The sequence below is a fragment of the Diorhabda carinulata genome, chromosome 10, assembly GCF_026250575.1.
Source record: "Diorhabda carinulata isolate Delta chromosome 10, icDioCari1.1, whole genome shotgun sequence".
In the NCBI taxonomy this organism is placed as follows: Eukaryota; Metazoa; Arthropoda; class Insecta; order Coleoptera; family Chrysomelidae; genus Diorhabda; species Diorhabda carinulata.
The window spans coordinates 9,752,326-9,777,933 of record NC_079469.1 but is presented as its reverse complement, the minus strand read 5'-3'; the positions used below and the strand labels follow the sequence as shown (position 1 = coordinate 9,777,933).

The 25,608-nt window shown below is 31.7% G+C and overlaps 1 protein-coding gene across 2 annotated transcripts in view; it reads right to left on the bottom strand.

Moving 5' to 3' along the window:
* LOC130899110 (neuroligin-4, Y-linked) overlaps nt 1-25,608 on the bottom strand; it is a 530,244-nt gene that overhangs the window by 140,841 nt on the left and 363,795 nt on the right. Inside the window, exon 2 of one of the 2 annotated variants that reach the window (XM_057808881.1) lies at nt 23,633-23,797. In XM_057808881.1, the coding sequence (XP_057664864.1) occupies nt 23,633-23,797 (165 nt within the window). The remainder of the gene's footprint in view (nt 1-23,632; nt 23,798-25,608) is intronic. The other variant, XM_057808882.1, reaches the window with a different exon arrangement.

Genomic DNA, 25,608 nt, shown 5'->3' with positions numbered 1-25,608 from the left:
TCTATGAACGTAATTCCCAGCATGGTGAGGTATGAGCAAAAGTGGTTTTATTTTTAATAATCGAGATTCTCATTACTATCATATCTCATAACCACTAATGTTAGTGCAGGAGGGTGAAAAATTAATTTGTTAAGTAAGTACCTATATAAAAAATTTTCACAAATATGTGGCCTCAAATAAGATCTCTTTGGAAATTTTGTTATTAAAGCTGTTCATTCGAGATAAAGATACTATTGTCAAGAATCGTATAGCTCGGATTGTGTTTCTGAAATAATTGAGATAACGAACAAACTTTAGAAATCATGATTGGTTACAGCTAGTAGAATTAATATTGGTTAATCGGAGACAGTTTTTTAGTTAAAAAAACCAAAAGGCTACAGGCAGCGATGGAATAGCAAATAAACTTTTGAAAAATTGTGGAAAAGCAATGACTGAGCAGCTGTCATTGTTCATTAACAAAATATTAAAACACAAAAAAGTACCTGAAGAATGGAAAACAAGTATACTAATTCCACTGTTTGAAATAGGTGACAGAAAAAGCCCTGGAAAACTATGGAGGAATCAATCTTTCAAACACCACTCTAATAATGACATCCAAAATTTCAATCCACTCAATAAATCAAAGAATATCTTTTGAGGTCGAACAATAAGGTTTTAGAAGTGGGAGATCATCTACTGATGAAGTATTTGTAAATAGACAATTCACAGAGAAAGCTTTAGAATATAATCGACCGGCGTTCATTTGCTTAATTTATTTAACAGAAGTCTGTGACAGAGTTAGATTGAAAGACCTACTTCACCTTTTATACAATAGACAAATACCGTTAGACAACATCAAAACAATCGAAGACATATATAAGGACAACAAAGTAGAGGTTGGAATAGACGGACAACTTACAGAGGAAATAAACATAGGCACGGGTATAAGACAGGGAGACTCTCAATCCCCCTACTTTTCAATCTCATAATGGATGAAATAATAAAGGCAGTGAAAAGGAGAAAAGGCTATGAGATGAGAAATAGAGAAATAAAAATTGTCTGCTATGCAGATGATGCTACCCTCATAGCAGAAAGTGAAGACGACCTACAACGGTACCAGCATTGAACAGATTATGGAAACTAACTACTTGTAGATATGTAGAATCAGAGGTGAAAAAACAAAAATAGAAAGCCAATAGAGCAGCAGGATGTCTCAATAATACAATATGGAGAAAAAAACATATTAGAACGGAAACTAAGACTAGAATTTACAAAGTTGTTATAAGACCAATAATGACATACACAGCAGAAACACAACTGGACACGACCAAAACACAGAGAATGCTAGAAACAGCTGACATGGGAATACTGAGGAGAACACACTGAGAGATCGAGTGAGTAACGTCTACATTAGAACTAAATGTCATGTGGAGTAGAATGGAACAACCATATAAGTAAAATGACAGATGATAGGGTAGTAAAGATCGCAAGAGACAAATCGCCGGCCAGGAGGAGAAGTGTCGGTCGACCCCGGAAAAGATGGACAGATAATATAACTTAAAAGTACAACAAAGAAAAAAGAAACTGGCAGAATTGCCTATAGAAAAGATAGAAGAAGAAGAAGAAGGAGAAGAAGAAGAAGAATCGAAGAGAGTATATAATATTTTTCACGAAATTTGGATATTGGAAGGACATTTAAGAGATTGAAGATGTGCTGAAAGTCAGTATCAACAATAGGAATTTTAGGAAAGTATTATTTCTTATTCAAATAAGGTTTTGAGTTGCAGTTTTTATTGATTTACATAATTTCACTATCAGTGAAAAAAAGAGTGCAAAAAGCAATATATCTAATTAATTAAGTAAATATTTGATATTATAGCTTATGATTTAATGGAACAACTGCCTTCCAGAAAAATTAAAAAGTACAAATTACCTGCAGTTCTTACTAAATTTGTTACACCAGATTACTGCGGAACGGTGAATTTTTCGACAACGAAGCGTAAAACATATTTTTTGGTTGATATCCTGTAAGTTTGAATTGGAAGGAGCCTTAATGAACCTATTTATTTACCAGCTAGTTGTTCATTTCTTCACCTCATTGAATTTACTTATCGGATTTTATGGAAGAGGGCATGTATTTCGCTGGAATAGTGGAAAGACAACAACTGAAGCATCAATAAATTTGATCTAAAATCTTTGGAAAACATAGTTTTTGTTAAAACAATGAACAATGGTACATTTTTCTCAGATCGATAAACAAGAATTCAGAGTAAGACTCAGTTCTTGTATCTCACCTGGATAATAAAAGATGGATGAAAAGAGCCAAAAAATGTGTCAAAATACAATACACAGTTAGGTATCTTCAGAACTTCTACATATAAAGGATGCTCATTTTGAGAAAAGCATATGTCCATCATGTGGTTCAATTGTATATTCCAGATAATAATCTCCCCAACAAGTTATGGTTGATTTAACATCGGAGATTTGGAATATGTGAACAATATCATGTTAACAATCATTTAACCTTCCTTTGTAATAACTACCTTAATGTGAAATGCATGAGCTTCATGAATGGTTGACTTTGGAAATAAACAGAAGCTTGAACGGAATTCCCTATGCAAATTCCGGGCTATTTACTTAAGACGGCTTGACAGGCAGGTTGAACATCTATTAAGGACTTTACTAGAAGTAACCAAATTTGTATAGAAACGGTGAAATAGGTTTCGAATATCATTTAATCGATATGAGCCAGGAAAATTTTAAGATTTTTAGAATATAGTTTGAGAAACTAATAAACTTTTTAAAGTGACAGAAATTGGAATAGAAATAATTTGTATTAACATATCTTTAATCATCGATGACAAATATGAGAGAACATATATTATCAAATATTTTCAGTATTAATTCAACAAATGTCAATTTATTTGAGATAATTTCGAGAAACTTTCCATTAAATTTCATGAAAAAAAAATGTTTTTATAGTTTTTTTGTTCTTATTGATTTAAGCCATTTTTAAAAACTCTCTTTCTCGTATATTAGATTCTGTTTCAAAGATTTTCGAATCATAATTGAATTTATGATTTTTTGATATGTCATGCTTGGTTAATGCAGTTCTATTTTTCTATCGTATTGATGACCTCTTAGTCTGTTTTGTAAATACTGAGTTGTCTGCCCTATGTAGACAATTAGTACAAGGCACTTGGTATATAATATTACTTCATTTGGTTTTTGATTTTAATTTAGTGAAATATTTGGATTATGTGTTATGTCCTTTATGACATATGAAATAATTCGATAATTGTTGGGAAAGTCCTTGAACAGAGTGTAATAAAAATGCTATATATTTGAAATGTAAGGACTAGGGAAAAATTAATTTTTATTATTAAAACAAAGTTATATTTCTTCAATTTCTTATTTCTTAGCGTTAGCTGTTTTGAAGTGAAATTTTTCACCCTGCCGAAGCTAATCGTTAGAGTGAGTTTGTTTTGAGAACGATTTAATATATTTCCACAGTTGATATTGTTCTAAAATATTTGTAATGAAAGCACCCGTTGTCACTACGGTTTTGAAAACATTACCTGTTTTGAGGTCACGCTGACAACCCTCTATCAACATAGAGAAAATCGATTTAGTTTGTTAGGGTTTGTAATATCTCGAACAAATAGTGCACAAAAGCCAGATGGGACAAGTAGAGAAAACGTTGAACGTTATATGTTCATGTGTCGCGATAAAAAATGTAGATATTTTATGGTCTGAAAAGCTGACACACTTTCGATATCAACGTGAAGATAAAGGAAAATTTGATAAAAAGAATATCCTGGAATATATTGTGACCATAAAGAATATCGCAAATTTTTTTATAGTAATGCATTTATTTATTTCGAATATCAATACACTCATTATATTAAAACGTTTTACAAAAAGTCCTGTCAACAAAAACCCAACAAATTTTTAAAATGAATAGGTACAAGAATCGACCAAGAAAAAGAAATAAAAATGGAGAAAATATCTACGATAAAAGATTATTCTCAGCTATAATCATAAAGTTCAAGGGGAAAAAAGTGACGACTGATAATAACAGCAAATTGTTGTTGAAAACATCGACACAATGTGAAAAAATGAGTGATAAATGAAGATGAGAAACTACTGAATTTAGAGAACAGAAAACAACTCTATCGAAGGAATGATCACCAAATAATACAAACAAAATAACCTAAGCAAAAGAGTAAAGCAATAATAGAAATTTTAAGAGATAGTAGAATATCAATATTAAAAATTGTGCACGATAAACTACATTCTTGTTCTAGTCTTTTGATTATGAATATTGATTTCATTACTATCTTCGTTTGTGTTTTTATATCTTCACATAATCTTTTCCTGATATCAATTCATTCCTCCTCAATATTAATCATTTCCAAAGCTTTTCATATTTGTTTTCTAGTCACATAATAGCTTTTTCAGAGTGTATAAATGTCATATTATGCATTTCAATGTCTTGGCTTTGTTTATTCCTATGATCTGTATATTGTTCAGCCGCGTGATCCATTTTTCCTATCTTCTATTTTTGTGGTAGGGAACCTAGTGATTATTCATTCCTCTGAAAGTTTAAAATTAGTTTTCTTGCAATAATTTCCAAGAGGTTGATGAAAAATTGGCGTTTCGACTTTTCATCAAGTCTTTATCAAAATATGATATTGACACTGACAATTTGCGTATTTATATTAACTACTGGTTTCCTAGTATTTCCTTCTAGTATTTCCCTAATGTGTCTATTGAGATTAGTTGATGGTTTTTCAGTATCACACGTAGCGATGTTATATTTTCATAATTTCCTCCTCTTATCGAAACGTCCATTTTTCATCAATCTCTTGGAAATTATTGCAAGAAAACTAATTTTAAAACAGAAGAGACCTAAAATCAGAAAAATTAAGAAGCATTAAGATTTCAAGATTCATTTTTTCGCGAAATGGCTTATTAGGTAGGCCCCGTCCAGCTACAATTGAATTTTAAAATTTGGCGAATTCGCGCAGCGTCTTTTTATGTAAATTGTGGAAATACCATTTAGGTTTCCTTTCAGAACTTTCTATTATAGCAGGCGGTTTATTAACAGTATTTCCTTCAAATAATTACTAGGAAAGTCTATTTATTTATGTGTTGTGTTTTTTTCTGGTTTCTGACTAGAAGTTTGTAGAATTCTATTTGGATATAAATAATAATTTATAATATAAATAAATTAAGAACGTAAGAGTCAGGGTTCTCAATTTACCTCACGAATAAAAGGAGTATAGATAAATACGAAAAACATTACAATATTATTCAGAAACGAAAGCGTCAACACACTTTTAAAAAAAAGTCAAATTGAAAACTTGTGGTGGATCGAGCCCCTCGACTTAAAAGATTTTCCTTTAAATTCGCATATATTACGAAAATCTAATATTAGGTGTCTGGTAGCATGAAAGATTCCGGTTCTTGTGTCTCGAATATTCCCCTAAGGTATGCAACATTGAAATTCTTGAGTAATTTCCGAGTAAGTTGTCGCGTCTTTCCACAGCACATCATAGACATAGGAACTACCTAAACCCACCAAATCTTACCCAGTGGCGGTTTAATAATGGGGGTACATAACAGTAATTTACTGTGAATCGTAATCACACTTTAACATTTATATGTTCGTAGTTCGCATATTTTGTGTACACAATATATTATTGTGCAAAGCGCAGAGCTGCGTGGGAAACTGCAATGAACTTCTCAGTATATAATTACATAACATGCCGCAGTCGCTTGTTTGATAGAATTGCTCTTATTTGAAAAGAAAAGAAAAAATGTTTTTGCTTCGAATCAACATTTTGATGAATATAAAGACGAATATGTCGTTAGCCAGGCTCTCACTACAAGTTTTTTTATCAAGGGATACAATGTACATGCTAATTAAAAATCATTAGGGGTTTTCAAGAAAAAATTAGTTTTAATTCAAATTAATATTCACTAGCATGAACGTGTGAATATATGATCGTAAATTGCTTTAATTTAACAATACTGGGAATTTACGCTTAATATCGGTTAATATGATCACTAATTCCAAGTAAGTAGAGTAATTCCCGTTCCTAATTGCCCGAGTAACTTTTTTTTCGTTTACAAATTGTATGTACTCTCATAAGCACCTGAAGTCGTTCAAAATATGAATGATTTAACACACAATTATGGCTTGGACATAAAGTTATTTCACTATATAAGTTAATCAATTCCTCCTACGTGTGTTAATATGAGGTTGGCAGTTTAGAAGGATTCTTGAAAATTAGACCAATCACAGTATTCATCTTTTTTCCAATCATTTGTAGTATTATTGTGAACAAATATCAACTATTAACGGCACTGATTGAGAAACTGTAGACCAAGAATTGAGAAAGCAAATGACAAGAAAACCCCGAAGAAAACACTTTTCATTGTAGAAATGTACAAACAGAACTAACATACCAATTGAACAATTCCTACTAATTCTAATAGATGATGAACAATAAGTGATGAACAATAAAAAGAAAATATATTAGCTTGAGACACTTAAAAATACTTTCCAAGCTGGTGACAGGATAATAATATTGGATCAGATAATGATGATGGAGATATTGATGGAAGAGAAAATAGTGGAGACCAACAAAAAGTATAAATCACTACATCTGAAGACCGAATGGCTCCAAGAATATTGCAACATCCATTGATAAAAACAATTGTGAGATCCACAATGCAGATGCAATATTCTTATACATAGCAATAATGTGAAAAATAGCTAAAAATATTCCATCCTATCAGTTTGGCTTTCGTGATTGGTTTTGGAGCCGTGATAAGCTATCACTGGAACCATTGAAACTTTCATCGTATAAGTGTATTCTTTCTTCAGAATAAAACTTTACTTGTATACTATGAGCTGGAGATATACACGTTCCATAAGTCAAATTTTAGTTGTATGGAGCAGTAGTTACATTGTTCAAATCAATTTAATCTTAATATAACGAACAGAATCCGGACAAACCACCGTGAATTTCTTTGAAAAGTCTCAGTTTAAATATCAGGATTTTTGTAAACCAATTTGGAAATAGTTTCGCTTGTTGAGTTCTATAGAAATAAGTTCAAAAAAGAAACTTTTCAAATTGAATTCCGCAACTCTCCTTAAACCTTAACAATTTCTGTAAGGTTGGTACGTACACTCACAGAACTTATCGATCAATTTATGATCGAATGAAAATTTTGAAAGTGGGATAGAGGCAGAACAAACAACATAAACTCGAAGTGATGGATAGATGGAAGTTTATGAAATTATATTATACTATAGTTCGGAAACTTTTCTGGATAATATTTCATCAGTTTATAACTATTTGGTACGATTTATCAAGTTAATATGAGTTAAGAACAATCTAACAAGCAATTTGAAGATGTCAAAAATGTTCTAAAAAATATGCACATGAAATAAGACTAGTATACGTTATACCTGCTACAGGTAGTCAGATTTTTCTGCACAGGTATGACATTACAGTATGGTACAGATTTTGCTTCTTCTGTTTCTATTAGGTTGAGTTGGTTTCATTCTTATTCGTTTAGGAGTACAGTTATTTATAAAATTAATAATCGTCAACTCCAGTACTCAAAGGGAAACAGAGTTTCTTAAGTTACCAACAGAAAGTATGGAGCTAGCTGTTGTCATACTTATATTACAATTAAAACAAATTTGATAAATTTGTTTAAAACTTTTTTTCTCAATCACTACATAATGGCGCCCGACGATATACTTAATATTGAAATAAATAAATAAAATACAGTACAATATAACATGGAATCATTACACTATTTTGAAATGAAGTAATGCAACAAATAGTGTATTTCCAAATAACTGCCAACTCATGCAGAAATTTCTATCAGAATGTCTCGTACGGATATAATTCTTTCACCAGTATATCATTATAATCCGCGAACTTGTGCTATTTCATATCTCTGTCTAGTTTTCGCCCTTGTCGTTTGTCAATTTCTAATCGCATAAAAACAGTCTTCGCCTACCAGTATAATGAGATGCGTAAGAGCTATGAAATCGTCCAATTTCTCACAGAGACGTTCTCTTCAGAATGTCATTATACACGTGAGGCTTAAGCTTTGTTTCTAGAAGAAGAGATTCAAGCATAAATTGCAAGATTAGTATGATACTTTTTTATTCAACAAGATTAATGTTGTTTTCATACTCCAATATAATCTAGCGAGTTTGTTATCTTATTAAGAAAATATATTTTAACATATTCAAACAACCAAATACGAATGGCAGGTAGTATATTTTTGAATTAATTCACTTTCTTGCGCTCTATTTATCTCAAAACGAGGGTGAATGTAATTAAATCGGAAATTCAACAGAAACTTAGTGAAAATGTTTCATGCAAAATCAACGTCAATATATGAAACAACAAATACTGACAAGGACTACAAAAACAAATATTTATTAATGTTATCAACCTTCAGATTTCCTTTATAATGTGAGATTTAATCCACAAATCACAATTTAGGGATAAGAAAATTTGTTGACAGGATTTGTCATGCTATTTTATTCATATATTTATCGACAAAAAACACAGACTCTTCAACAAGCAAAAGATACAATAAAACAACACTTTGACCCTCACAAAAATATGATATAAACTATTCATGCTACGCTTGATCGGAGTTGACATTTCTTGAATCGTTTGTGACATTCGTACCAAACAAAATATTTCAATTTATTCATATTCACAATTAGATTGTCGATTTGCGTTTCAATAACCAAGCCAACAAAGGAAAACTGAGTGATGTTAATAGTAAATAATGTGGAGCACAATGCAGGAATTGCTTGTAACAAGGGTAGCCATATTTTGTTTGCAAATTGATTTCACATAGCGACTTGTAGACTTGTAGATTATATTGAAAAATTTCAGCATTACAAGCATTCTCAGAGAGTTAATCACTTCATGAAACCTAAGAGAAGAATGTGGAAATGATTTGAGAACTGTTAATCGAATTATGTCAGTGGAGTACTGCTGTTTTATTATGAACTATAATTTAATCATTGAAATTAATATTTGTTATTTCTTTCTACCACATGTATTAAAAGTTGAGAATAGTGATGAAACTGGATAACATGAACGTCAAATTTGACTACGTGCTAGAATGTACTTTACAAATAGTACAATTACATAGTAATCAATATTCTTTACATACTTACTTATCCACAACTTCTTCTACCATATGTGTAGAGGTGACATTAATCAATATTAAAGGTAAGTATGCTTTTTTTTCACTTGAAAATCTACACTGCGTCTGTGGCGGTTTCCGCACTACTCATAAACAGTGTAAATACTCTATTACTGAGACAGCCTCCAACGAGTAGGTGACAATCGTTTGAATTTCATATAATGTCCCAGAATAATGTCCTTTTAGATGGGTTTTCAATTCAGGAAAAGAGAAAACTTCGTACACTCTTGTCAGGTTAGTAGAGAAGGTGAGAAGCCACAATAATAGTTCAATTGATCAAAACTAGTTTAAAAAAATAGTGCAGATAGTCAAAACAGATAATAATTCCCATGTAGGAAAAATGAATCTTAATTTTCATCAACATCTCGGTAACCGAAAATAGAATAGGATCCGGTATGAATCAAAGCAGCTGAACATCTAGAAGAAGTTATACAGATTGAGATCTGTATGTAATTAACTTCAAGCCAAAATTTACGCCTTAGAAAAGGCTACAAGAGGTATAAAGTAAAACTGTTCGATGAAGGATGAACATTACAATCCTCACAGATAATCAGGCAGACTCAAAAAAATAGTATCAAAAACATAAAATCAAAAGTAGTAATGAACTGCTTTGAGGTATCCTCATGGATTCGTGATGCCAAATGGAGCCTCTGCTGTACAGTATAAAGAAGAGAACTATAAAGCAGCTAGGCTCGCAAAAAGTGGACGTGGGAAGAGGATACCGAAGGACAGTCACAGAACTATTACCGAGAAAATTGTTTAAAAATTTTATGTCCAACATGATGATAACTAGTCCAACTTGATGTTATATGGTCAAACAAAAGTAACCACACGATATCCAGGACGATTCCGTGGAAAAAAGTGAAGAAAAAGCATAAAAGATAATAAAATTCACTTGATTTAAAAGTGATCATTGAATAATGCATTATTTTCAGAGAATTTCTGAAATAGGGAGTGGCAACATACAAATATCCATAGCAAAGCTAAAAAATGACGTCAAATTCTAGAAAGTAGTCTTGAAAAAATATCTGAATTAGAAATATAAAAAGTTGAGAAATCAATTCTTGGCTGGAAGGGCTCAGAAAGTAGCTATGAAAGAAAAGAAATGAGAGGATGAGAAAGTTGTTTAGATAGTTAATTGGCTTTCTAAGTGGTTGAAAATAGAGGGTGAAACAATAAGCTTTAGGCCTCTGAATTAACTCCGATCAATCTAAATCGAGGTTACCGTATTCTCAGAACTTCGTTAGGATGACTACGCATAACCTACTGGCTTAAAAAATCGAAATTGTACACAATCAATTATTTATTGAAAAGCGTGCAACAAAAACAGATTATTTTCTGTATATAAAATCTATTTCTTTATACTCGTATTTTACACTCTAAGTCAATTTCATTTGCTTTAATGCAAACTCTTCATTCTCATAAGAAATTTTTAGGTTGGTGGCACACGTACTATAAATAATGCTGAAGTATTCAGCATATCTTATAAATTCTGTGAATAATTGGAGAATATAATTTAGTAAGCGCATAGACAACAATATAGATATTTCAACGTCGTAATTAAGTGAGTAAGAATTTCTATTTCATAACAAACGACTACATTAACAAGAAACTTCGTCTATTTTAAGTCGAAATGATGAAGTTAGTCCCGAGAAATCAAAACCACAGAATAATTTATTCAACCACAATTGAATGAATTGGTGGTGAAATAAAATACTTTGAAAGTTGATGAGAAATAAGAATATCACTTTATTCACGAATATCCATTATAAACTCTCACCATTATAAATAATTATTATTAAATAAAAATTTGATATTTTACTTGATGCAATTCGATAAATGTTGTCAGAAAATTATGAGAATTGTAAAGAAAAATATTATTTGAAATAATCATATTCGACGTAATTCAAATTAAATACACAAACAGTGATTTTTCTGAAGAATTGAATGTGAATTGAAGAGCAGTTTACACAATCAGCAAACAAACAATTAAAATTAATACGTAACTGTTAATTATCCTTGCACTTCGAGGTTACAAAGGTAGTTTCACTACTTTTATGTTTTATGACCACAAGTTCAGAGTGAAAAAATATAACAGAAGGGCCTCTACGTAGTCATGGCACCCTCTTATGGGTGTTTTCTTGCACTAAATTGCAAAATTATTAAAACTTGTAATAAGTTACCTGCGTTTGAACAGTTGGCTCCCGGTTATGTACTTGGATGTGTTCTTATGCTTGAATCAATCGATTGCAGAATGCTGAGATTTAGCTCAAACCATTGTCTTCCTAGAGAAGTTATGATTTCTTGCAAATTATGAAAAAGTGTCTGGTTTGTCTCCAAACTCAAAATTTTCCACTGATTTTTATCATCAGCCAACAACTATTGAAAATAATTCATTCAGAGTCTGTTCATCTCCCAGAATTATAAGTTATATTTCTATTCCATAATTTTTGAGTTGAACTTTTGATGTTTTCATCAAACATTTGTCCAATAGTTGTTAAAATAAATTCATATCTCCATTTTCTTCTGTATAATTTGAATAATAAATAGTTATATGCAGACAATTCTTGCTCTAAATAGCTACGTTTGTAATCTCGAAGTGCGAGACACGAAGGATAAGTGGAAGAATAAAAATCAATAACGAAGAAATCCAGTGGATAACAGAAGTCAAATATCTAGATGTAACGTTGGATCAATGTCTCAATTTCAACGAACATGTGAAAAATACTGTCGACAAGTGAGAAAAGCGAGAGCAAGACTTCACAGATTAATCGGTAAAAAAATAAGCTAAAGACGTAAACAAAACTCAGATTTATCAGGAGTATAATAATACTAATTACGACATACGCCTCGGTTGCATGGGGACACACATGCAAAAAGAACGAGGAAAAACTACAAACTCAACAAAACATAACGCGGATACATTCACTAAATGTCCAATGGACAACAAGCGAGGAAGTATACGGAGAAACGGGACCGCAAAAAGTAAATTGAGTATGTTAAGTTGGTTAAAAAAAAAAACAAAACCACACACCAAAATAAACAAAAAAACCCAAATAACAAAAAAAATCGTTCCAAGATACTAGGTTTTCCGAGATAACCCACAAAAGGACACCACCCGACATGACAACTTCGCATTTCATAAGCAAGTCCGAGTTATGTATCGGGGACAACAACAGAGAAGGTGAAGGACCACTCGGATTAGATATTTTCTTGCCGACGAAGGTTGGAAAGGGTTTACTGGAGGCAATGAAACACACATTAAGACGTCCAGATTAAGAAGACCAGAGTGTATAGCCAATAGATTAACTATTAACAAAAAGATAAGACCTCCCAGAAGCTCCCATAGAACTCAGAAGAGAGGAAGGAGTCTATGAAAGGAAACTGTGACGCGAATTAGGATGAAGATCCGTCGAAATGACAGGGGGTTGATGGAATATCCTTCTTTGCACCCATCCGTGGATTTATTCGGGTGTGGATACTTAGAGAGACGGGTTTTCTCACGCGCACGTGTATGTGAGATGTGTATTTTGTGTGTGTGTGCGTGTGGGTGTGTGTGCGTGTGTGTAATCTCTCATGCTAGACACTAGCATAATTTAGACCATTCGACCGGCGCCTAAGAACTAAACTAAAAATATAATGTTCCGCAAGATCAATGAAATATCTGTTGAATTGTGTATCAGCAATTTATATTTGTTACGGTAGCTCAAAGCGAACTCTACGAGTAACTCGTTTTGCAATAAAAATAAACAAACTGTTGCATGATATTTAACGTTATTAAGCTGTATTAAATAGTAAACTAAAATTTAATATAAACAGATTTATTTGAAAAATAATGTTTTATAGCTTATTGTACTATTCGTACATATCTTACTTCAGAAATTCAAAAGAAATTCTTACAAACATCGTATCAAATCGAGGAATTTTCTTTTCCTTTGAACTGAAACGTATGTTATAAGCATTTTATGGATAGAAGCAGTCGTTCTATAGTATGTTTCCACAGAATCTTCTGCACAAACAGAATTAATGTCAGAGTAATAACCATGAGAATACGTTTTCTTTATGTGGTCCTTTTTTATATGGATTTGAAAAAGGGAGGATCGATTTTGGGTCTATTTAAAAGAGATATCGATTAATTCGTTGTAAATTGTAAATTTCACTCGGTATTCGAGTGAGACGACTCCCACAGAATCTCAGAAAAAGGTGAAAAAATACTACAACCTCCACTATGAGAAGGTCGAGTTTCTACATAAAATTAATATTTATTGTTTAAGTAACATTTGTAGACAAACGACACTTCCTTTAAACGGTAATTGATGGATATTTTGAATCAACTAATTCATTTGTTTAACATCAGTAATTATACAAAATTAATTAAATTTTATCAAATTAACGAATTAAATGTTGGAAATGATCTCTATATAATCTACCTGTTACTCGTAATTACCCACCAATAGGTTGAAAATACACGATTTTGTAGAAATGTGACTTTTTGTTGTGGAATAATTTGAAATACATGAAATGATGAAAACTAATATAATTAAATTACCATACAAAAAAATTGCCAAAAACTGTTCAATCAGAATAGAAATCAAGATAATATCCTGGAAATTATTAGTGTGCTAAGGATCCGACAGGAAGATTTAATAGTAAATATCCAGAAAAAAAAGTCAATAATACTATAAGCAAATAATGAATTTTTATTATAATTATTTTCAAATGCATTGCAAAATAACAGATAATTGGGGACATCTAAATATTCACTATAGAAGGACAATTGATATCAAAAGGTAAGTTTGTGGGACTAATACCGGTTACAATTTTCAAAATATTGATCCTTTCCTATGTTTTTCTAATCCTCTCATAAAACGTCTCCTAAAATTTCATAGCAAAATTCGAAATAATGAAAATTATAATAGGTCGAGCGCGCACGACAACTGCTCTTCAAACGAGTTTTCCTCTAAGTTTTCTAACCAATCGACATATTTTCTTAATTCTTTGTATGTTTTATTTGAATTGTTGTATTTTCTAATTTTTTATTCAAAGTTGTAAATTACAATATATAAGCTATCTTCATCTTTGAAAAGCTTTTTGAATTTTTTGTCTTAGATTCACCAAATTCGAGATTATCTAAGCGCAGTGAGAGGCTACCAGTTTCGCAGTATCAAGGAAATTTTTTTGTAAAATTAACAAAAAGTTTTATATGTAATTATAATAGAGAAAACGAGAAAAAAATATTGAATTCTGCGTCATTTTTTATCCTTATAACCGGTACCAGTCCCTTATATACTAGCATCCGTTCTTCCTTTGAGCTGCACTCGAAAAACTCGAACTTCGACCCACTCTATTTTCAGTCCACCACACACTCTGACGTCTTAAAAGAGGTTTCTTCACTACTACCCTTCTAGGGTCTAAGGCCAGCTACTCTCAATTTAGTACTCAAAAGCAGTTTCTTAGATTCATTAATCTGAATATGTTTTTCTTCAATTGTGGTTTTTTGAGTCTGATCTGAACGTTTTCTGTGACAAAAGCTACTGGTGGATTCATTTTTTTTTCACGTATAAATAACAAAGAAATAATCCACAGCGAAATATTAGAACAAATCAGCCGGTACTTCCAAATTATAACTTCTTGCACTCATCAACAAAACATAATCAAGCGCTGGCATGAAGTAAACAAATAAAAAATACTGTTATTTTCTATTTGTAAGACATCGTTTCGACCTTCGCTTGAAAATATGGGAGGGAAATTTTTTGGATTGAATTATTTTTCAATTGAATGAATGAATTACGCAGTGGGTAAAAATTTTTGACCGGTAGTCTATTTCTTTATGATGTGTACGTCTCAAATGTAAGTTACAGATGTCTATTATGTTGGTAACAAATATCTTAGAAGTTTATTTCTTGGAATTGTGTTGTAAACATTTATAATATATAGCTTTCACCTATTTTACATACTGAGTCAACCTACATATTCTAGTTTATATCATTATATGATTAAATTTGTATTATTTCCTTACTATATTTTCTTAAAGAGCAATATATTGCAATATCAGATTGTTTCATCAATTCTATGAATTCACCAAATCACAAGTCTAATAATATCAAGTCAACTATAAAAAAATGATGATAAAATGATATCCGGAAGTTCAATAATGATGAGCAAAATATCAATAAGTACAGTTCCGTTCCAAAAGCAGAAATTAAGAATTATTAGTCAAATAATATAAATTGAATGAGTTGAATAGGTGTTGAATTTACGGACTAGAAACAACAATATTCTGAAAGTTGAATTGAACCCTAACAAGTTCACCAAGTGTCGTATTTAACACTCTGGGCTTTACGAAGCGTAAATCGGATGGCAATTGTAGGTCAAGCTACATTAACTCGAATTTATATGACAGTAATTGGTGATTAAACGTTATGTTCAGATCAAACTAGATTACTGGAGAATATTAAAAAAACAAATCGGTTATTGCAATCACTGATGGATACGTTATTTCAGTAATAGTAGGTGGAGGAGGGAAAAATCAAATAATATTGGGCAAAATCAACTTCAATCACAGAATGAAATTAACGCAAATCAGAGATGTATATGGACACATTTCTAATTGAATACTGGAATAAACTGAAAGAGAATAGTGACAAGGAAAAATTATAGGAGCGATATACAGCAATTAATAAAAATTGATAACAAACAGTGTAATGATCTTCACTCTATATTTCTTAGAGAATGGAGAAAATAATATGAGAAAGTGGAAGATAGGAAACGTATTTAATGATAATCATCAATATCTAGCGTTTCTAGATAACCGAAGGAAAAATAATAAACGACTTACATGTGGAAACAAAAAGGTTCAAAGTTTGTACCGAAAACTGAGCGGAATAAATGAAATGGAACAAACATAAAAAGGAATAGAATAATCGATAAAGGTTAGAGAAAGTAGCGAATGATATACCTTCGAAATTATCTCAGTATTTTTATATATGGAAATCGATGGAAATGAATACGGAAACACTAAAATGAGGACGTTAATTAGATGAAATATTATGTAATTTTCTATCGAATACACTTTAGGCGAACCATTTCATGTAGAAACATCTATCGGTTTGTTTGATAATTAATTTTTTAAACACTTTCCGGCTCTACAAATCCACAAAAACTCAAGATTTAAATTCCAATAGTTCTGAACTATCGATTTTCGTAAAAAAAATCACATGCACGGTATGAGGAGAATTTTTAGATTGACATCTCCTGGACTATAAGAAGAGGAAAAGTGAAGTGGATAAGAAGTAAACTGTCTGAAGAATAGAAATCTGCCACAAGAATCGCATATATAGAAGGTATGAAAAGTTGAAACAAGTTTTCATTCTTGCGTCTTCTTCATAGTCTGGTAGGTATTTCATACACAGTAATTCAATATAATTTTGTGAGTCAATATATCAATAGCCACTCTATAGAAGAAACTGATGAATATGAACAAATGTAATGAAATTAGTCAGGAAACTGATAATATAAAATAAGCATTAGTGTATAAGATAAACTGTCGCAAACTCTAGCAATCGGCAATCGAAAAAAAGTTTGTATAGTTTGGTAGTGAAGCAGTAGCATACGAATAATAAGAATAGCTGAATGAGCCAAAATAATAGTTTCCAACCACACAATTTTTCACTCCACAAAATTTTATGGTTACGAATATTTTGTTTGAGGATATGGAAGAATCATCAAATTGTGAAAAGAATTAGTAGACTATTTTTGTTCGAAATTATCTGAAAACATTTCCTGACATTTTCATAATTTTCTGTAACGCTGCTAAATATGTTTACTGTGGAGCTCAGATGAAATTGATTAGTTAAGTCGGATTGGTTTTGAAACACAATCAAGAAAATTAGTTCCCTGCTATACAAAAAATGAAATTTCAATCATGGGAAAAGCTGTCGTGAAGCCACATCAGCTTTTATACTAACCAAGCACTCGAAAGACTGTAATCATTTTTAAGGTTGTAAAAAATACCAAACAAACTAGTTGAAATAACAATAATTTGCTAAAATAATACAACACACTTGTACTTAAGATTGTATGCTGACATTCATGTTACACAAATTAAATGGAAACCACATAATTGAAAAATTGTTGTAGTATCTGGTTAAAGTAAGAAAACTTTTCTCCTGAATTTAAGTAATTGCATAACAAACTGATATTTTCTATTACTTGCAATTTGTTGTAACCTTATTATGAATATTTAAAAACTGGTATATGTGGGGTATCCAAAAATTAGTGTACTGAGTGGTAGTTGACGAAAAATTGTTTTTTTTTATCTTTAAAAGATAAAAAATGATTATAATTGGAGAATACTGATAATGGCAAATTTATTGACAGCCGCTACCCGTCACCTACTGTTGGCAAAACTAAAAAGGAGTGACGAAATGAAATAATGAATATCAAAACCTTCCACGATCCGCATTCTCAAGCTATTAACCCATACCAACACGATTATTGTAATGAAAACAAACAGGTAATCAGCAACTAGTCTGGTATTGGTTTCTACTGTCAGTATATGATTGATTAAAAAGTTGTAAAACAAACCCAAATTGTTCAATGTACTCAACATCTCACTTAAATGAAATGAAAGGCATGATAGAGTATCCAAGAAGGATCTTCAACTTGCATTTCACTATTTTTATACGAATTTTATGCATGTAGGTGACTTCATTGAGAGCATTATTCAAGCATTGTTCAATACTCCAAGTTTTCATTTGCTTTATATGAACATATGAACAAACAAAATAGAACTTGCAAAGAATACGTAAATATATTTATACACTCGTATTATTTTGAACAATGTCGTATTTTTCTTCAAAAATCTAGTTAGGTTAATACTCCTGATACTAACACGCTAAAGACAGTCGCCTTTACACTAAACCTATGCTACAAAAGTTAGAAATTATCCAAATAGCGTCGATACGAATAACAAACGTAAGAAAATAAAACACTAGTTTTGATACCAGCTTCAATGGAAGAGCATCACGTCATAATACAACACAACTCTCACAGCAAAGTATCTAAAGTTCTTCATATTAAAACATTCGAAAAGCCATGGAGTATGAACTGTATTGAAAAGCTATTCATGGGTGAGCAGAAGAATGAGAAACATTTAATAGTCTACCAGCACCATATTATGCTGTAGGAATCAAAAATTAGGTCGAACTAGAACTACAACAAACAAATGTGTTATTTATGGTACTTCAGCGAAAGGTTAGTAACTTCACATTGAAAAATGAACAACTATACAAGAGAGTTATAGAATATTATTGAAGAAGAGTAGACTAAAAGTAGTCATATCCATCTACCAATTTAGTTGGATCAAAGTATCTTAATGTTTTAATGAAATTTATATACTACTACTTTATTGGAATCAAAATATTTCAATTCACTCATTTTATTAGAAGTTTTTTGGTAATTATATTCAATTGATTGAAGTCTGCTTGTTCACTGAAAGCGAAAAATAGATTTCAATTTGTAATAAAAATGTAAGAATACAATAACGTTATGTAACCTAATACTTCGTAGCCGAGTACGTCTATGATGCTTTCTCTACGTGATTGCTAGCCGTTATTTTCATGGAGTTCCATGGAAAACAAAGGAAGTTTTAGTTAGGTGATATTTGCATATGTAATGTGAGAAAATCGACACATAGACTACCATGAAGACTACGGAAGTTCGATTTTCAGCACTTCGAAACGAGTAAGTTATTTGTCAGTTAGGGTATGGGAAGATACGACAATAATATGGAACAAAGTTTTGACTATAAATTGACTGAATTCGATTATTTATTATAATGATATGACAGACAACTTCATACGTGTATATTGCATCAACTAGTTATTCTTGACAAATTATTTCTAGACAATATACGGTGTGCTACTTCTTAAAAACTCCCTGTTTTAATTTGGGCCATCTATCAAAAATTGGCTTATTGAATTTTTTTTCAAAGTATTTCATTAAAAAAATATTGCGTTTGTTCAAAAATACGGATGTCATAACATTTTAACTATTCCGTCGCGCTTTAGTCGCTTTGGAATAAGTTCACCATCATTTATGGTCTCAAGCGTTTAGTGACAGATCCCTATTTGCTTCATCAATACGTATTTGAACAGAAAACCTTCTCATTGTTATCATATACATGCAATGATAACCGTGTCGTCTGCATAAAGTATGTTGTTTAATTTCCGGCCGTTAATTTTTATTCCATCTTCGTCATCGCCTATTTCTTGGTTAAATATGTGCTCAGAGTACAAATTAAACAGTATTGGCGACAAAACTCAACCTTGTTGTACCCCCGGCCAATCAGATTTCTCAAATTTTTCGTATCGCAAGGGTATACCGTCCGTTCGTTTTCTTGTTGAAATTGCTTGCAAATAAAATTTTCCAATAAAATTGGACATGGATGTATGGAAATGCCCTATTTTATAGTGGTCGTCAGAAAAATCAATTATTACAATTGCCTAGAGTCTGAGATCATTTGTAAATCTAGTAAATCTTCTTTAAGACAAGACATACATCAAAATATCTTTGTTGACTAGTGTAAAACATGAAACAACTTCTCTCTTGGCAGAGCTTGTAGATCTAATAATAAACCATTAACTTGTGATTTTTTTATTAAGTATATATGGATCTATGATATACTTCATAGCAAAACTCTCCAAATGGAATAGCTCTGTTCATCCAATTGTCTTTGAAATTAATTAAAAATTCTTGAGATTCGTATTTTCTGAATAAATTTCCTCTAAACTGGTGATGACCGTTAGTTTTATATCGAATTATTATTCGATTGGAAATATAATCTATGTGAAAATACCGAGGTTAAAGTATTTCAATTAGTTTGAATTGAATATGGCCATCCACCTTCTTCAAAAACACAGTATTTATACAATGCTTTTGTAATATCTGAAAGATCTGACTGATTATGTTTGAAGTGGAAACACATGATCTTTTTTATGCCCTCCAAATCTTTGCAGAAATACGAAAACACCGACAACAGACAACATATATTTTGATTAGTCAACCATATCACAAAATGTTCAAATCGATATCTATTTTATACGGTCATGTTTACATTTTTCTAATCCTCACCGAATAATGTCGTTAATATTGTTAAATGAACGATAGAAACATAACATTTTCCCGATATAATCAAAGTAGACTCGTAAGAGACATTTTTGTGAAATTTGTAAGAGGGAAATTTCATCTAATAGTCAAAAGGAAGTAAAGAGAATTGGCGACGGATTGTAATGTGAAATTTCCTCCTAATGACAATGAGCTGGTGAGGTAACTACACTGGCGCCTCGAATTATACCATAGTCGACATAAAGATCTCGTTACGCTAGTGAACTCATATCCAGCATTTGAATCAATTCATGTGATACACAGAAATCGAGGAACTATTCATTTGGTGGACACTGCTAATATCAAGTAATATTGCTAGAGCTTGAACTACTATAACCCAAAACAAAATTTTGTTTGAACTATTTCCGAATTCACACTAGAAAAATTAGAATTTTTCACTGTAGTAAAAATTTGAAAAAAGTTTAGATTCGTCGAAGTCATTGATCAATTGTTATATAAATCGATGCAATGAAAACTTATTAATCACATTTCCTGCAAAACATTTCCAACTTTCGAAAAGTTCAACTATTGAAAGTAAAGGAAATTCAATTTGAAAGTACATTGAAGATTTTTTTTCTCTGGAAAATTGTGTTGGGAAATTTAAACAGTGTTCAGCCTAATTGTTTCAACTGCTTTTATTCAAAAACAATTTTCCAGCCATTTGAATTCTGAAAGCGTTTTAATCGAATTTTTAGGACTTTTTTTTATTTCTCTTTCAGGTTTGTTATCGAGTCTCCGCTTTCAAAAGTTTTTAATTTTGGACATTAGTTGGAATACACAAAAGTTAGTACTTCTCTTTAACCGAAAAGAAACTTTTTAAAAGAATTTTCAATATTTCGTCCAATCAAACTTATAAACGATTCATACAAAACAATTCTAACCACGAAACACATCAAAATTGTTATTCGATTCAAATAAATCATATTACCGGGGTAGTTCTGCAATTAATTGATACTTTGGCTCACATAAAATCAACAGATATCGCATCTAAATAATTCATCATAGTTCATAGTTAAAATAGTGAGCAGTAAACTACCAATGCCTACATAGGACTTTGGATAGGTTTTTTCTGAAAAAGCTATAAATCACCTTAGCTTGAACCTTCCAATGTCAATAGAAGCACTGTGAGACTTACTCTTGTATTTGACCTCGAGTAGTTGCTAGAGAGTAACTGATGATGTGATTCGTGATGCCTTTAGTTCAGATGACTGTTCTGTCCAAATATATTGCTTATTCTTATTTATTATGTGAATAAAGTGAATATATTGAATACGAATAGAATGAGAACAAAAAATAAAAGCGGTATTCGAGGTATTTGAGTAGGGTTTCAAGAACCAACATTTACATGTTGATAATATCGACATAACATTAAAAACAAAATTGACATAATCTAAAATCGTATTATGTATGATTGGCTTTTAGGACGGTTCGTATAGCTGGTGTGAAACATTGTGTAGTGTACGAATTGGTTAAATTCTAAAACTTCTATTTTTTGTGATATCAGAGATGGACCGAAAGCGGATATCACTATTCTAGGAAATACATGAAAACTCCAAAGAAAATATGAAAAGAGTAGTTGCGGTCGTTAGAAATGGCGAAGGAAGTTGCAAAAGTATTACTGTTTGATTTGGCATTGGAAGACCCATTCTCCTAAATCACTTTAAAAGCTATACATGCAAATCAGTAGAAAGACCTATTGTGCTTAACAAAATAAGACAAAGAATTCATTGTTGATTCGCTAGTAAAACTTGAAGAGTGGAGCTATGGTTTTGAAAGACTATAATCTTTCCAAAACTCCTAGCCTGGAAACGACTGGTACATTATAATCGAAAATAGATGGCAGAATGTAATTAGTCGATGTGTAGCACAAAATTTATCGCGCCTCAGCAGGTGAAAATTGATAGTGGAGTGAAATAATTTGCAAAATATTTTTAATTGGGATGAAACAGGATTTCAAACTGGAGCTGGTACCCATAAAGTTCTATGTAAGAGAGACAACCGTGATTCTAGTGGAGAGTGGTGTGAAATTATTAAGGTTCACATCTATATTCGACTTGGTGAAATAGCGGTCCAATCAATGCTAGATCAGCATCAGGCAGGATGGAAGGCCACAATTTCTTGATGGGTTCTGAATAGTTTTGTACTGGAAACTCCCAAACAAGATGAAAAAAAGTTATTAATACTGGACGCACATAATTCTCACATTTCAATAGACATTGCCGTTGCAAACAATCTTGAACTTCTTTCTTTACCAGCTTATACGTCTCAAATTGTTCAACCTTCAGACGTTGGCGCTTATAAACCAATTAAACAGGGATTGCGTACATTTTATGTAGTTCTTAGCAGTAAACTAATTATAAAAATAGCGACAAAATAATTTTCTCATTTTTAATTGAAAAACTTGAAGACACAGAATGTATTTCTAGTGGTAATTCACTGGGAGGGATTGAAGGGGCAGGAATTTGTGCATTATCTAAAGAAAAATGATATGTGAAGCAGAAATAGCTACTGTTGTGAATAATGACAGTGATAACCAATACATAGATAAAACATCACTGCCACCGTCCAGTATTACGCCTAGACGTCTGCCATCAACCTTAGCAGTTGTGTCAGAAAATGATATTGTAAATGTGAAATAATTTTTTAAGATTGAAGTCTTTTTGGTTATTAATTTTCAAATATGAAAAGTTAATTTTTCATATTGTATATTTTGTATTAATATTAAAACACATGATGCCTCAATAGATGAAATATTGACAACTGCTCCAATTTACTAGGCGTGTTAATGATGTCAATACCTGACATTGTCATCCGCAAAGGCTTTTTCAAGAATGGGAATTTTTTTGTGTTGTTTTGTAATATAGATGTTTCTGCTTTGTGGATTTACCACAAAAAACGGAGCAAACGATAAAAGAGATGTAAATCGGAAAATGTGGACATCCAATTTTGAAATAATGTCAGAAATTTTCAGAAACATAAATCTCAATGATCAGGCATATTTCTCACGCACAAATTCTTTGAAACAATGATAAAGAGGCAATTATTTTACAGCGACACAATTAATGGTGGTTCTTGTCAAACAACATCCCAAATACCCCATTATTAATTCAGATTTAAGCATACTCTCTATAATTTCCTTCCAAGATATCCACTCACGACAATCTCCTTTCGCACATCAATTATTCGACCACCCCCCGTTAATTTATACCCCTTGTAAATGACTTACCCAGGATCCCGAGGCGGTAATTAACGGTGACTACGACCACGCCTCCATAGCTGGCCAGGACGCTGCCATCGTAGGGGTTGCCTGAGTTCCACTCGTAACTCTCCCCGTGGATGAAAACGATTACGGGATATTTGGGAGAGCTACTTCCCTCGCCGCGTGTTCCTGCTGAAAAAAATAAGAGTTTAAGGTGGAATCTTTAATTTTTCAGATGATAGCACTTGAAAGATTGAGCGTATCGTCGAGCGTAAAAGGCTTGGGAATAAAGATTCAAAACTCAGAAATTCACATGAACGGCTTTTAATTTGGAGTTTTCGTTTTCCATACACTGTATGAAGCTTATGAATGATTTATTGTGGAGCAATTACATATATTTTCATGTCTTGCACTAGCCAAAAATTCAAGAAAGAAAATTCATTGCTAATTAATGATTATCGTTAGTATCGAGCATATGTGGCTCTAAGAGAAACATTTCAGATTAAAAATGTCACTAGAAGATGGTGTCAGAAATCACAAAGTTATTGCGAAAATAAAAATGATGGAAAAAAATTCATTATATCAATAGCCTTGGCCCGATTAGAATTTTTATTGACTGTTTAATATCATTTCTGTATTCATTTCATAGAAATAGATAAAATGGAAATTGATGCAAAAAAACAAAATGAGAATTGGGGGAAAACCAGAAGATAGAGCAAACCAACTAAAAACTAACAAAATACTTCTAAGACAAATTATAACAAATTATGAGACAGTATCGACCTTTAACTATCTAGGAGTAACATTAGCACAACAACCAGTGACAGGATAAAGGACAGGATACTAAGAGGCTATCAAGCTTATGGAAGAAACGAAAAAGTAACCAAATAAAATGAAAATGTACTAATATCACCAGTTATCACGTATGCGATGGAAACAACAGTAATTAACAAAAGAGAAGAACTGGAATCGAGTGTAAGATAATGAGTACTATAATAGATCCTAACACAACACAGGAAAGAGAAAGGAGAGTAAAGAAAAACGAATATATAGAGAAAGAGCTGGGGAAGGAAATATAGACATATAAAATTACAAAGACTCAACTGGGCTGGGCATATAATGAAAAGAAAACCAACTGGAATGATAAAAAGAATAACCTTTTTGTGGCCAAGGAGAAGTGGCAGGCCGAGAAAGACTTGGAGAAACAAAATAGAGGACATGAGGGCACTTCATATAGAGAACTGGAGGGTAAAATGTCAAAAGAAATGAAAAATAATAACAAAAGCTCCAAGGACGATTAATAAACTATAAGGGAAAGAAAAATAGAAATCGAGGAGTAATCCACCTCAAAAAAGGATTTTGAAGCGCTATAAGGGATAGCCGTATTCCAACGGATTGAGATTCTTGATAATAATGATGAAATATCATTTAATTGAATCAAATTTAATTCCATATATTAGATACGTTCCTAAAGGATTTCAAAGAAATATACGTTGGCTGGTGTAGTCGTCGCCTTGCAGTCCAATTGTCCGTGACCAAGTATGAGTGGGAAATTTTTGAATTTTTGTTAATCTAGTTCTAACTAAATCAACATTTTTTATAAAATCTGTTATTTGTATGTGCTTTGAGCCAAATGAGATCTCAAATATAAAATAGTTTCGATAGCTCAATGCTTGATGATGGCGCATCTGATTAAACAAATGAATGAAAAAATGGTTACTTGGAAAAAACTTCTCGCAAACTTTGAAACTTTGAAAGAGTGATTTAACGACTTTCAAAATAGAATTTCCCATTAAAATTCTATTTCTTTTTGTGGCCAATATTATTTTAATGGGAGATATTTCAATTTTTTTGGTACGTATATAGACTATTTTTATTGTTTCATATAGTTTTTTCCATATATTGAGTCGTAATCTATATGCTTGAAGGGATTTTCCATATTTCTGAATTGGAACATGACGTAATTTCAAATTGATACCATGTACAATTTTTCAATGATTGCG